General features: G+C 48.1%; 1 protein-coding gene across 9 annotated transcripts in view; it reads left to right on the top strand.

Moving 5' to 3' along the window:
* DAB2IP (DAB2 interacting protein) overlaps positions 1 to 14,173 on the top strand; it is a 328,611-nt gene that overhangs the window by 236,406 nt on the left and 78,032 nt on the right. Inside the window, exon 1 of one of the 9 annotated variants that reach the window (XM_034793820.1) lies at positions 3,897 to 4,290. The exons of 6 other annotated variants lie outside the window; for them this stretch is intronic. In XM_034793820.1, coding sequence (XP_034649711.1) covers positions 4,178 to 4,290 — 113 coding nt within the window. In that variant the 5' untranslated portion in view covers positions 3,897 to 4,177. Of the gene's footprint in view, positions 1 to 3,896; positions 4,291 to 4,435; positions 4,460 to 4,921; positions 5,141 to 14,173 lie in introns of those variants that run through there. 2 more of the 9 variants (XM_034793824.1, XM_034793821.1) reach the window with 2 other exon arrangements.

Genomic DNA, 14,173 nt, shown 5'->3' on the forward strand with positions numbered 1-14,173 from the left:
ATTAACAAATGAAATCGCAATGAAAGCAGGTTTCTTGTTTATTTCAGTTTCCCTTTGTTTGCTGGAAACCCAACACAAAAGCTTAGTGCTAGTGAATGAGCTAGTGCAGTTTAACCAAAGGTGAAATTGATTAGAAACAGAAAGAGAAACTGACCAGTCTAGTTTCACACTTCATGCTGATCAAGTGCAGAGAGTAAAGTGGCATCAATCACAGGCTAAAGATAGTTTCAAATTAAATATATTTTGATTCAGGGCCTGATTTTCAGAAGTGGTGGACAACCACAACCACAGGCGCTGACTTTTATTTTTCCAAATGAGTGCTCCACCCCTGCTCCGTCCCCTGCCCCCACCTCCCCAGCCTCTGCTTTCCGTCTTCCCCCGAGTGCTTCCTGCCAGCTGCCAGATAGCTGATCGGAGGCCCTGCCGAACAGAAGTGGCCGGTGGGTGCTGAACACCCCCTATTTTTTTTCTGTGGGTGCTTGAGCCCCAGAGCACCCACAGAGTCTGCGTCTCTGCCCACAACTCTGCAGCTGAAGTTGACTGTGTTCAAGTTTGGGCTCCTCAACATCTCTACAAATCAGGCCCATCTTTAATAACACTAGGGAGTGAACTCTTTTTTAAAAAATCTATCATTTTTATCTTGCTATTGTTTCTCTAATCTTCAAGGCCTGGGTGGTTTTCTGTGCCCTTCACCTCTGGATTAACTATTTATCTGAAACTGAATGGGAGAGAAAAATAAACCACAGTCAAGGTCATTTTGCCATTTGCTGGCATTTCTCTAGCACTGTGACTTTGCAGGTGAGGTTCCACAGCGGCTGCCGGGAGCTCAGCTCAGTGGCATCTGCCCCCCGTTTATTGGGCGGCGCCAGGCCGAGTGCGGTTTGTTGGTTTATTGTCGGCCAGGTGTTGAATCTGTGTCATGGGTTGTGAGATGCAGAGCTGTAAACTGCCAGGTGAGGGGATCAAACAGCTCAGCCTCCAACTTTATATCCGACTTGACCAGATTGTGGTAAGAAGCCCAGATTAATTAGATGAGCTGTTCTGACGATGACTAGATGTGAACGCTGGCGAGGCCTGACTGGAGGAGCTTCTGCCTTCAGCCAGCTGCACTGGGCAGAAGTGGCAGCAATAGAAATAGCCTTGTTGTCCCCCAAGCATTGTTTCAGGGTCTGTGTCTTGGAGCCAGTCCCACCTCAGTGTTCAGGAGTCAGGGCTGCTTCTCGTCTGAACTCTTCTGCTAGAATATAGGACAAAGGTAATTTTTTCCTCTCAAACTGTCCCAGGGACTTTCAAACCAAACTAGAAACCAGGAGGAAATATCCTCCCCCAGGCTGTGCTGCCATAGAGGGCTCTGTGGGATTTCAATGTATGCACATTCCTGGCCAGAAATTGGCCTAACACCAGTAGCACAGGCATCTGAAGTACAGCACAGACATCTACAGTAACACATGCTCGTATGTAGAGCTGTACGAAAAAAGGGCAGTATCATTATCCCCATTTTATAGCTGGCGAAGCTGAGGCACACAGAGGGAATGTGACTGGCCCAAAGTCACCCTGCAGATCAGTGGCGGGAACAGAACCCAGCTCACCTGAGTCCCAGTTTGGTGCTCTTGACACTAGGTCACAGCACCTGCCTCAACACACCACTGTGCTCCACCCAGCACGCTTGAAAAATGTCCCTGTGAGAATTCAGCCTAGAGCTCAGGAGCCAACCCTGTAACTGCAGCATAATGCATATGGCCCTAGTACTTGTGATCAGCCCTACAGTGACAAGTACACAGCCTCAATAAAAAATGGTTGTACTCGGCCCTGCAGACATGAGCCACTCTACCAGTTGAATTATACTGACTAGCACGGGATTGGTTGAGCTTTTTAAAAAGAATATTGTGTCTTTCTTGGCTTTTGACAAGAGTTTAGTCTGAACTGAAAAGGGATGGAACTGACTTGAGTAACCCCACTGTGCCAGCTTTAACCACTCCGGTCAGGTGAGTGAGCTTCCTCTGTGAATGGATGGAGTCCTCAAAGCCCAGACATCACAGCCAATATAGAATGAATGGACTCTGGCTTTAACGACCTGGAGAAAAGTAAACACGGCAGCAGCTGGAAAGCTCACTTCCCAGCTGGGGAGGGGCAATGGCTGGTTCTAGCACCCTCCCCGTCCCATCTGACTTCAGCAAACCCAGATTAACCCAAGCTCATTTTAAGTCCAGAGAAGAGAGAGGCTCCTGGTTCTCAGAAGAGATGGAACTCTCGGTAATCATGAGCTACGTCATGAATACCCGTTAATTGTGAACAAGGGCAAAACTTTGGTCTAAGGAGCCAGCCAAAGATACTGTTTGACACGCTGAGTGTCCGACAGGATACACCGACTCTTTTGGTCCAATGGGCACTTTTAAACAATCAGAAGACTAGTGGATGACTAATGGAAGTCTTTAAGGAATTTGGATGGTGCAAGTGCTAAGGAAGAGTGGGGTTTAATTAGTAGCAGTAATAATAATAAAAGCTGCCAAAGTATTTTACAACTGCATCTAACCCTGCTGAAATGGGTGGAGATGGCCCTCTACCAGCACACATCATGATTCACAACTGGGAGGTGAGGTGAAAATTTGGCTGTAGGATATTGGGATAAATCCTGGCTCGAGGATTTTTATGACTAATAGGTCTGTGTATAGCTTTCCTGTAATGCCCATTGCAGTAGTATCTAAGCACTGGGTCTCTTGAGCGTAGCTTCTTCAAAGCATGGTGCCTGGCAGTAATCACTGGGACAGAGATAATGGCCCCACAGACCAAACAGGATCCCAGTTCTTAAGGTTTCAGCTGAAAAACACCCGTCATCGTAGTGCTCTCTAGAAGATGAAGGGTTAAGTTAGCTGTGCTTGGCCTGGAACCTGTAATTCTAAGCCAGAGATCCCCAAACTGTGGGACGCACCCCTCTAGGGGGGATTGAAGGAAATTTCCGGGGTGCAGTGGGGCCTCCGGCTGCTTTACCCCTGTCCGTGTCCCTCCAGCCCGGAAGCTGCGGCCCCATTCCCAGCTGGGGTGGGAGGGGTGGACAGGGATGGGGGGGGTGACCCTGAAAAGTTTGGGGATCACTGTTCTAAGCTTAGGCCGATAAACCACACCCACCTAAGTGGATGAAATAAGGAAAATGTGGGTAAGTATCAGGGAAACATTCCCGAGTTTAGGATGTGTTAGAGGGGAGCCGAGGCTCCTGGTTGCATCTACACTACAATGCACACCCCCCCCCCCCCCCCCCCCCCCGCGTGGCACCGAGTCTGGGTCAATTGACTCAGGCTACAGGGCTAAAAATAGCAGTATCGCTGTTCAGGCTCGGACTCCCTCGCTGGGTTTCAGCTTGGGACCCTGGAAACCAAACTGGACAGTCCCTGCAAGTAGCATGCAGGGAACAGCCCTGCGTTGGCAGAGGCGGGAGGACTAGCCAGGGCCTAACTGGCCTTTTCCAACTCTACTATCTATGGGCCAGATCCTGGGCTGGCGTGAATCCGCAGACTTCAGTGGAGCTGTGCTGCTTTACACCATGTGGGATCTGCTGCATCTCGATGAATTGTAATGACAAGCGAGATACCAGGCGTATCTGGCGCCAGCTGCTGCTCAGGGCCAGAAGCATGTGCTTGCTCAGACCTGCTTCTGGATCGTCTGATATCGCATACAAGCGCACACAAGGAATGGTTCTAGTGCTGGCCTGCTAGAACAGCCTGGCCGCTCGCTGCCTGTCTCCGCTGGCCCGAGTCGCTGCAGCTCTCCCCTCACGGGGGGTGCCAGGGTTGTTCCAAAGTTCAGGTTTTGTATTTTAGCGCCATGCCAAAATGATAACGAGCTAGTAAAACTGTAACTTGACCTTAGCAAGCGGGAGATAAGGAGCAGAAGGAAACAAGGCGAGCGAAGCCCCTGGCTCTCCCATACGAACCGCCACGCTTTATTGCAGCTTTATGAGAGTGGGGACGGTTGGACACGGGCTCCCTTTGGAGCAGTTGAGTGACGTTATTCAGAAGCTCTGCAGAGAGCCTTTCTTCCAGGTGGGAGTGACTCCAGGCTGCCAGGGACCTCCCAGGCTCAAACCAGCACTTAGCGCTCTCCTCTGAGGATCCTAGGGCTGCTGCTGGGGCCGGAACGATTGATTGGAGCTGCCTTTTTGTTATTTTTGGCTACCCCAATAATGTATCCAAACCTGGGAAGAAGGTTGACCCTGGTGCCCTTCTTTATAGGCACTATGAAAACCAGATCGAGGACTCCAAAACCATCTCTGCGTGCCACGGCTGCTTGCAAAGGGTGAGGCTGCTGCAGAGTGCCCTGCGGGGAAGCCAGACCCCCAGATCCTGCTAAATCCTGGGCATAGTGTGCAGACTGCGAGAAGAAACAGGCCTCTGTCCAGTTAGCAATGTGAAATCCATTGACTGGAGGTGTTGTGCCAAGCATGCTGCTTGCCCCTGCATGGCTGGTAGGACGGGGTGAGGGGCCGTTTACACTGGGAGGAAGGAAAGGGCCCTACTAGAATTTATTAGCAGCAAAGGCTGAAGGACGACTGGCCTTTTTTGTGCAAGTCCCACACTAATGCTTTGTCCTTCACTAGTGTCTGCCAGCCAGTGATCTCAAAGCCTGTAGCACACGTTAATTAAAGCTGGCATCAGCCCCCTGAGCTAAGGGAGGGTCATTTCCCCTCTTTTCCAGGAGTGGAAACTGAGGGACATAAGTGACTAATGTCCCACAATGAGTTAATGTCATAGCAGGGGGCAGAAGTCAGGAGTCCTGGCTCCCAGTCCACAGCTGACACCATCAGATTGCTCACTTTCCTTTTTCAGAAGAACGAACCCAACTTCTTGGTTGCTGTGGGAGGGGAAGTCTGGGGATCTGGCTCCTGGGTCACTGGGCGGGAGCAGGAAGTACCTGCTGTCGGGGAGGTGGAGCTGTGCCCCTTCTCAGAGATCTGCCAGTTTCCAGCCTGCTTTCTGGAAGTGCAAAGTATTAATTATTATCGACCTTCCTCTTGGCTCTGAGATGCCCTTCTAGTGCTGAGCAGCAGGTGCGGCTGGATGCTGGGATTGTCCCCGATCGAGGGCAGCCCTGCTTCTCGCTATGGGATTTATGGTTTGCTGCAGACATGGACTGTAGTCTTGGAAAGGTGGGAAAGGAAACCCCCATAAATAACCCTCGGGATGGTGCCATGTGGTGGCTTTTCATTCAGTAAATAGTCTCACTTTGTTCTCAATGAGTAATGGAGGGATCTGTCTACACCTGTGGAAATGTGTTAATGTGGGCTGGAGAAGGGGGATGGAAACCAGGGCATTGTACCAAACTGCGTAGCCTCTCTCTCCTCGTCTTTGCCTGCTCTCCTCTCGTGCTTCAGCACACTTCTGCCACTGACTTACCCACTGCTCGTTTTAGGACAGCCCTTATTTTCTGCACTGCCTGGATTTGGCAGCTTTAGAGGCATAATTGAAAAGGAGTGGGAGTGGCTGGTAGCCGCTACTTCCATCTATTCCCAGTCTAAAAGGAACCAAAAAGTACTGCGTAATCCACAAGTCTGTCTGTTCTTCTCCAATCCCAAGCCTGGCTCACAGAACCAGGAGAGCCAGAGACAACCAGAGCGCTCACCTGAGCGTCCCCTGCTGCTGGCTGACGTTCTGCTGTTAAAGGGGGAGGATTCTTAGGGGGCACAGCAGATTCTGATCTTGTCAAGCACAGGTGGGTTTGGTTGCCCCTGCAGACACCATCCTTTACTATTGAAGGGGCTGGCACAGAGGCCAGTAACTTCTTTGCATGCATTCCCTAGAGTTGGAAGATACTGGGCAGCCTCATCTTTGGGGAGGCTGCTGGATTTTCCCCCTTCTCCAGTATATTTTAATATAAAGTGGAGCTTTCAAAGTGAGCATAAAGGGGCGTGGTCCGGGAGGAATAGACATTGCATAGCTTTTGCAAAAGTAAAGGGTTGTACAGAATCGGCCGTGACTAGAAATGCTCTCATGAGGTTCATTGCAAAGAAATTAATCACCGAACAGCTTTCACAGTGGTGTGGCTCTGAGGACATGGTGGTGACGTTATAGAGGGATATTAGAAATACATACAGCAGGGAGATCAGATAGGTTGTACACTTAGGGTTATCATATTTTAATTTAAAAAAAGAGGAGGACACTCCACGGGACCCCGGCCCCGCCCCAACTCCGCCCCTTCCCCAAAGTCCCCGCCCCAACTCTGCCCCCTCCCCTGAACGCTCCGCCCCCTGCTCCTCCCCCTCCCCTGCTTCCCGCAAATCAAATGTTCGCGGGAAGCCTGAAACAGGGAGGCAACAGGTAAACTGGGGGTGGGGCGCGGCCCAGTCCAACCCCCCCCGGCTGAGCAGCTCCCTCTGGCGGTCGGCCGGCCCAGGCCAAGAGGGTCTGGCCCTGGCGGCTCCCGCCCAGCTCGGGCCCTGGGGCACCGGCCCTGATTCCGGCCGAGCGGCTCTGGCCCGCCGCGGCCCCGGCCAAGCACTGCCGGCCCCAGCGGCTCCGGCTGGGACCTATGCCCCAAATCCCTCCCTCCCTATTTTCCCGGACGTGTCCGGCTTTTTCGGATTTCCCCCCGGACGGGGATTTAAGGCCCAAAAAGCTGGACATGTCCGGGAAAATCTGGACGTATGGTAACCCTATAAAATGAGGTGAAAGGCCCTGGGCCAGTTTTGCTGGCTAGGCTGCAAAGGAGCAGCAAATGAAGAGCATGATTGGTGGGAAGCAAATTAAGTTTCTAAACTAGTTTTCAGCGGTAATCAACCGAAGCGGTGTTAGCACCTCTGTGAGGAGAATATATTTTTCAAACAGCTGATTATGTTGCAACACAGCCTTGGTTTGCCCTGGCCTTTTGAGACTCCTCCGGGAAACTCTCTGATTTTTCTGCAGGAGATGCTGTTAATTGTCACAATGCCGTCTCTGAATTACAGGGGCCTCATTTCAGAGGTCAGATGTGTGGCCAGCATGTCTCTTGGTTGGCTGCATTATTTCTCTGTGAAGCTAATGTGAGAGGGGAAGCTATTCACAGCTCTTGCTCCATAGCTGCATTTCCACCATGGCTAACTGCTGGAATAGATGCCCTGGACCCTACAGCCCCCTCCGGCCTGAGCAGAGAGAATCTTGGTAAGAACTCTGAGCTGGCCGGCAAGCTGGCAGAAGCTGCTTCAGAGGTCCCATTGGCGTACAGTCACCCCAGCTCTTCCCAACCACTAGACCTGTTCCCGTTCACTTCCAGAGCTGCAGGAGGTCCCAGGATATTGTTGTCCAAATGTTTTCCTTGATTTAAACCGAATGCAGCAGAGCATGGTGCCATTAGGCCATTTCCCAGCTGTTTAATTGCTTCCCCTGGAGGATAGGAGAGCTGCCTTCTCCGGAGTGCATTAGTTAGTGTATTTTGTGTCTCTCATGCCTGTGCTCTGAACAGCAGGCCAGGCCAGGCCAGCACAGCAATGCTCACCAGTAACTGTACTAATGTTGACATTTATGGTGATTGTAGCTCTCCTACCCAGCTACAGACCAGCCAATCAGACGGCATCAGGAGCAGAGCTGAAGCTTGAACTGCTTTTGCATATCCAGTTCAGCTAGGCCTATGGAAGGGATGGGATGAGAAAGGGGGACAGGAAAAAACCTCCAGGAGGTTTGTATGGGGGGAGTTTCTGTTACGGAGGGTGGATTTTTATAAGCTTTCTGCAAAGCCAGACAACTGGCCTGGTGGACAGAGGAGCTGTGGCAGAGTTAAGAAGAGTTGAAAATCTGGGCCCTATGGTAAGGAATTGAGAGCCTTCTCTCTGTGCGTGTGCGTGTCCGTGTGCACGCACCCTGGGGGAGTGTGAAAGCAACCTTTGGCCGGATGGGTGTCAGTGTAGAATGGGTTGGGAAGGGGGGAAGCTTTTACTTTTCGGTGCACCGAACAGAAATAGCAAAGGATGGAGAGCACTGCAGAAAGCGGTGCCCTCCCAGAGGTGTCCGTGCAGTCCTGCGCAGGCAGCAGCTGCGAGAGGGAGGGGCTTCTCAGAACAAGGAGTAGCTAAAGATTCAGGACTGGTTCCTGTAAACTGCCGAGTGCCCTTAATTCCCCTTCTGTGCTCAGCCCTCTGGGTCCGGATGGGGAGCAGATCTTTGTGAAGTTACCTGTGAGAGTGGCTGCTCGATGCCCACTTAGAATGTGTTGGTTTGTCACAAAGGGAGGTATTAGAGTGAGCAGCAGTTTAGCCTTTCGTGGATTCAGAAATCCCCAGGCCGAGTTGGTTAGCACATCACCGGCGCGAGTGAACTGCCCGGTGACTGACGAGATGTCGTGTGCTAGCACAGAGGCACGTCCTGGGGATGTACTGTCCATGCTGGGAACTGGAAGTGAGGATGAAGCAACCTCACCCAGGGTGATACCACTGCCGGGTTGACATTGTTTGACGCAAGCCTGCAATTTGCTTTTAGTCAATTTCTCCCCACCAAGTGGGTTATTTTTAGCAGAGACCCAGCTGTGGTCCCCATGTTCGTTATTTTTAAAAACGTCATCATTGTCTTCAGCAGCCAGCCACGATCTGGTGCCTGGAGCTGACACCTTAGTGTTACAGGGAAGTGCAGCTTGCCAGCCTCCTCTCCTCATGGGCAATCCAGAAGGAACGAGCTCGGGCTTGCTTTTTCCGCCTCATCGTGCTGCTGCCTCTTGAATTAAGTTGCAGCAAAATGATGTTAGTGAATAAGGGGGAGATTGCCCCAGGTCCTGTCCCCGTCCCCTCCGGAGCAGGCTGGCAATGCAATGGGATATCCAAAGTCTGTGTGGTTGATTCTGCTTTCACACCAGCTTTACACCTGGAGTTTGTCGTGAACATTCTGGTGTCAGTGTGATCAGAATCTCCCCCTGTCACTTTTGGCAATTTGAGACTTGTTAGTTCTTCATGCCATGCTGTGCCACTCTGAAGAATGGTGGGCCTGATTCTTCTCTCACTTACATCAGTTGTACACAGAGATAACACCATTAACTTCACTGGAGTTACTGCTGATTTACACTGGCGTGAGATGAGAATGAGACCTGGTGTTCCTATACATCGTTGTTGAGACCCTCCGTTTCTGTCAAAGGGATATTGCCAGTCTCAAAGTCCTGTGTTGTCAAGAAAGCTGTTGATTTCTCTAGGTTGCTGATAACATTTTACATTATTGAAACTGAGCAAATTTTTTGAATTCCCTTTTATTCTTCTCTCTCGGTGTGCTTTCTTTACTTTTTGCAATTTCTCTCACTTTGCAGAATGCAAATCTATCAAGTTAGCTTCTCCACTGTTTATAATGACTCACTTTCAGGTTCTCACCAACTGTCCTTCCCAGGGAATATTTTGTTAAGCAAATAAACAGGCGTTCCCAGGGAATTTAAAAGATTAAAAAAATACGGCACCATCGCTTGGGTTTTGAGAAGCTTTGTTTGTACAAAATCAAAATTTGGAGCCTTGTTTGAATTGATGGAGTCCCTCTGGTTGTAATTATTTCCTCTGTTGATTAAAATTGAGGATCACCTCAAAATGAGGGCAGGACCTATTAAATGTAATTATGTGTTCATTATGTGACTGACTGTTAACTGATGCCCCATGCAGAGGACATACGTCATGATACAACTACAGATAAAGCAGATTCTCCAGTAGCCAACATTGCAGGGGGGCTGTGTTGTGGAGCAGAAGAGCCTGACTTCATTCCTGCTCTCACTGGAATGTCCCATGCAACTACTGACCAGTCAGAAAGGATAATGTTTGATTTATTTTCAGCTGCAAAGGGACACAATCCTTCTCTTTGTTTTATGATGCAAATTAATTCCACAGAGTTGTCCACTTTGCTCTCAGTCATAACAAACATTCCATAATCCCCAGGCTGGAAGCAGCTAGATTCTTCTCTTCAGTCTGCACAGCCGATCCCTTCCTGGCGGCTCTGCTCCTCTGACATGTGCAGGACGCCCCACAGGAGTAGTGTGCGCGTAGGGGACAGCAGAACAGCCTCGGAGATTCCCCTGTGTGGGTGGGAGGGGAGAATTGTTAGCCCTCGATAAGTGATTTGGAATTGATGTCATGAATTTTCCCTGTGTTTGCCAGTTACCTGACCAGGAAGTGTAGTAAAATCTGAGGGAACCGAATGGCTCCTAGCATTTGTAATGGGATGCAGAACCGTTCACCTCCAAGTCACCAGACCAAACCTAGGTCCCAGCAGGTTGATAACCAAAACATGTTACCCTCTGATGGCAGTGGGATGTCCTGTGTGAACTAAGTCTGATGGTCTCAGCCTCACTCTATGTCCAGCACTGCTCCTGGTGTTAAAGGGGAACCTTCATCTTAGAAATCACACCTCTCTCTGGACCTTTCTTACCTGCTGCTGTTCCAAGGGACACTGAAGAGCAGAACTGGAAGATATTCAAGAAGCCATATTCTTCTTCTTTTCCATTTGTTTACTTAGTGCAATTGACAGCACTTTGTGGCTTGTCTCCTCTATCTATACTCAGTTCCCCCTGTTGGGTGCCTTTCAGCAATAGGGGAGAGGGAAACATTTTAAAAACCAGGAAAATTATCATCGTAAACACACACAAATCAACAGGTGAATTAGGCAGGTGCAGCCTGAAACTAAAACTGTGGAGGTTGTATGTGGATGTTGCCCTTTTAAGAGGTTGTCTATATGTGGAAGATAATATTCCAGAATAAGGCAGGGTGTGGATTTAAAGCAGATTAACTACACCAGAATACCTCCATGTGAACGCTCAGATTCCACAATCTGAGTGTCACACATCGAACAATGACTCCATAAGTGGACAAGGCCTAAATGCTGTCCTTGTTTGGAGCCTCAGCAGAGGGGCCGAGTTCTGGAATTGAGCGCGGAGACTGAGCTCTGCTGATGGTCCCTCCTGTGTACAGCTGAGTTGCTCCGGCAGGACATTAGCCTGCCAGGCTTAGATTCATCTCATGACGTGGAAGTGAAAGGCTGCATACCACATTACCAATCCCTGGCACGTTGTCAGTCAGGTTAGCTGGCCTGCTGACAGTTGATCCTTGCAGAATCTCAGAGCTCAGGGTCAAGCCCAAATGTCCACACGGCAATTTTTCAGCCCCGCAAGCCCAAGCCAGCTGACCCGGGCCAGGCGTGGATTTTTTTTATCCCTGTGTAAACTTACCCTCTGTGTGGACAAAGCACCAGTATGCTTGGAGTATTGCTGCAATCTAAATAACAATATTAAGCATCCCTAATTCCGGCTATTTATTAAAGAGTCACACCAAGAGCATTAGAATCTCTTAATGCTGAAATGTTCCATTAGGTTTATTATTTAGAAAAACAATCCTCTTTCCCTGCTCTTGGGTAGTAAACATTTTTCTTCAATAACTAGGTTTTGGCTGCCTCTCTGTTGGACCGTCCAGGACAGTGCCAGGAGGGCTAATGCTGTTGTTTCTCTTTAAAACTGATGTGAGATTTTATGAGATTTTCCCCCCTTCCATTTAAACTGAACCTTGGAGACACAGAAAAGGATTAAAATAAGGCACGTGGCAAAACAAACCCAATGTGCTGTTCAGAGACACAGTTCCTCCAATGAGAACTCTCTGACCTGGTGGATTTATCTGCTGCACTTATAAAAGCCTAACAACCTAATTTGATTTGCTCATGTAAACCAAGACGAGAGCCAGAATACATAGTGTGTTATTAAAGAAAGAAATTGGCTGTGTGCACATGCTATATTTCAAAATGTGACTGTGGGGAGATGTATTTGAAGGAAACACCTCCCAGTCCTGGAAGTGTGTATATACAGTAAGCGAACACTATCTGTACTGCTTGGTTAGGTGGCTGGGGGCTATCGTGGTCTCAGATTCTGAAAATGAGGAAGGGAAGAGGATGGATTTACAGATGCTCTGGTCATTCATGAGTTGTTCTGACAACAAGAAGTTCTGTACTAGTTTTACATAGCTGTTCATAGATTGCAGAGCCAGAGGGGACCGTTGTGATCATCTAGTCCAGGGGTCGGCAACCTTTCAGAAGTGGTGTGCTGAGTCTTCATTTATTCACTCTAATCTAATACGTGCCAGTCATACATTTTAATGTTTTTAGAAGGTCTCTTTCTATAAGTCTATAATATATAACTAAACTATTGTTGTATGTAAAATAAATAAGGTTTTTAAAATGTTTAAGAAGCTTCATTTAAAATTAAATTAAAATGCAGAGCCCCTTGGACCGGTGGCCAGGACCCGGGCAGCATGAATGCCACTGAAAATCAGCTCGCGTGCCACCTTCGGCACGCGTGCCATAGGTTGCCTACCCCTGATCTAGTCTGACCTCCTATATAACATATGCCACAGAACTTCCCCCAAATAATTCCCAGAGCATTACTTTTAGAGAAACATCCAATCTTGATTTTAAAATGACCAGTGATGGAGACTTTGGCCTTTAGTAAATTGTTCCAATGGTTAATTGCCCTCACTGGCAAAAATGTACACCCTATTTCCAATGTAAATTTGTCTTGCTTCAACTTCCAGCCACTGGATTGCATTATATCTTTCTCTGTTACATTGACAGGCCAATTATTAAATGTTTGTGCCACATGTAATCAAGTCACCCCTTAACCTTCTCTTTGTTAATCTCATAGATCTCTTCGACTCGATCACTAGAGTTAAAATAAATAGGTAGATTTGAAGAACTCTGTCACTATAAAGGCATGTTCTCTAATCCTTTAATCATTCTCATGCCTCTTCTCTGAACCCTATCCAATTTATCAACATCCTTCTTGAATTGTGGACATCAGAACTGGAAACAGAATTCCAGAAGTAGTCGCATCAGTACCAAGTGCAGAGGTAAAATCTCTCTACTCCTAGTTGAGATTCCCCTAGTTATGCATCCCAGGTTCACATTAGCTCTTTTGACCATAGCATTGCGCTGGGAGCTCATGTTTACTGGATTATCCACCACGACCCACAAATCTTTTTCAGAGTCTCTGCTTCCCAGGGTAGAGTCCCCCATTCTGTAAGTATGGCCTATATTCTTTGTTCTTAGATATATATATTTGCATTTAGCTGGATTAAAACACATATTGTTTGCTTGTACCCAGTTTACCAAATGACCACATTGCTTTGAATCAGTGACCTGACTGCCTCTTGATTTTTGGCATCATCTGTAAACGTTATCAGTGATGATTTTTTGTTTTCTTCCAGATCATTCATAAAAATGTTAAATAATGTAGGGCCAAGAACTGATCTCTGAGGGACCCCACTGGAAACAGACCCACTTTATGACTATTCCCCATTTGCAGTTACATTTTGAGACCTATTGGCTAGCTAATTTTTAATCCATTTAACGTGTGCTATGTTAATTTTATATCATTCTAGTTTTTTAATTAAAATGTCATGCAGCACCAATTCAAATGCCTTGGAGAAGTCTAAGTATATTACGTCAACATTATTACCTTTATCAACCAGATTTATAATCTCATAAAAAAATATATCAAGTTAGTTTGACCGGATCTATTTTATGTAAACTCGTGTTGATTGGCATTAATTAATCCTCCTCCTTTAATTCTTTATTAATCGAGTCTAGTATCAGCCACTCCATTATCTTGCCCGGGCGCAATGTTCAGGCTGACAGACCTGTAATTGCCCAGGTCATCCCATTTGCCCCTTTTAAATCTTGGCACCCCATTAGCTTTCTTGCAGTCTCCTGGAACTTCCCCAGTGAGCCAAGACTTACTGACAATCAGCATTAATGGTCCAGCAAGCTCCTCAGCCAGCTCTTTTCAAACTATCTAAAATATTGGCGGCATGCTAGGAATATCTGCATCGCAATTGTCCCTTTGAACTGGCAGCAACGTTGTATGATCGCGTGCCCCTTGTGAGAGGACTTTGCTCTGCAGGGAGCTGGAGACAGAACTGTCCCTTCAGACTAGAGGTAGGCGCCTCCTAGGCCCAGGGCAGAGCAGTAAGTGGAGAAAGCTGATACAGATGCTGCCCTTGCTGCACCAGTTCTCTGATTAGCGTGGCCTTCACACCGCACCACTGTTAATCCAGCACTTTTCACCACCGCCAAAGTCAGAATAATGTTTTTGTTCTCAAATTGCTGCCCCTCTTCATAGAGCAGGTTCAGCCCAAGCATTCCAGATCTCTTGTGCGTTAGCTGTGAAAACATTGTACCTCTCAGTTGCTTCATCTTTAATGTTCGTGTGGCTG

Source organism: Trachemys scripta, chromosome 17 (genome assembly GCF_013100865.1).
Source record: "Trachemys scripta elegans isolate TJP31775 chromosome 17, CAS_Tse_1.0, whole genome shotgun sequence".
Taxonomy (NCBI): Eukaryota; Metazoa; Chordata; order Testudines; family Emydidae; genus Trachemys; species Trachemys scripta.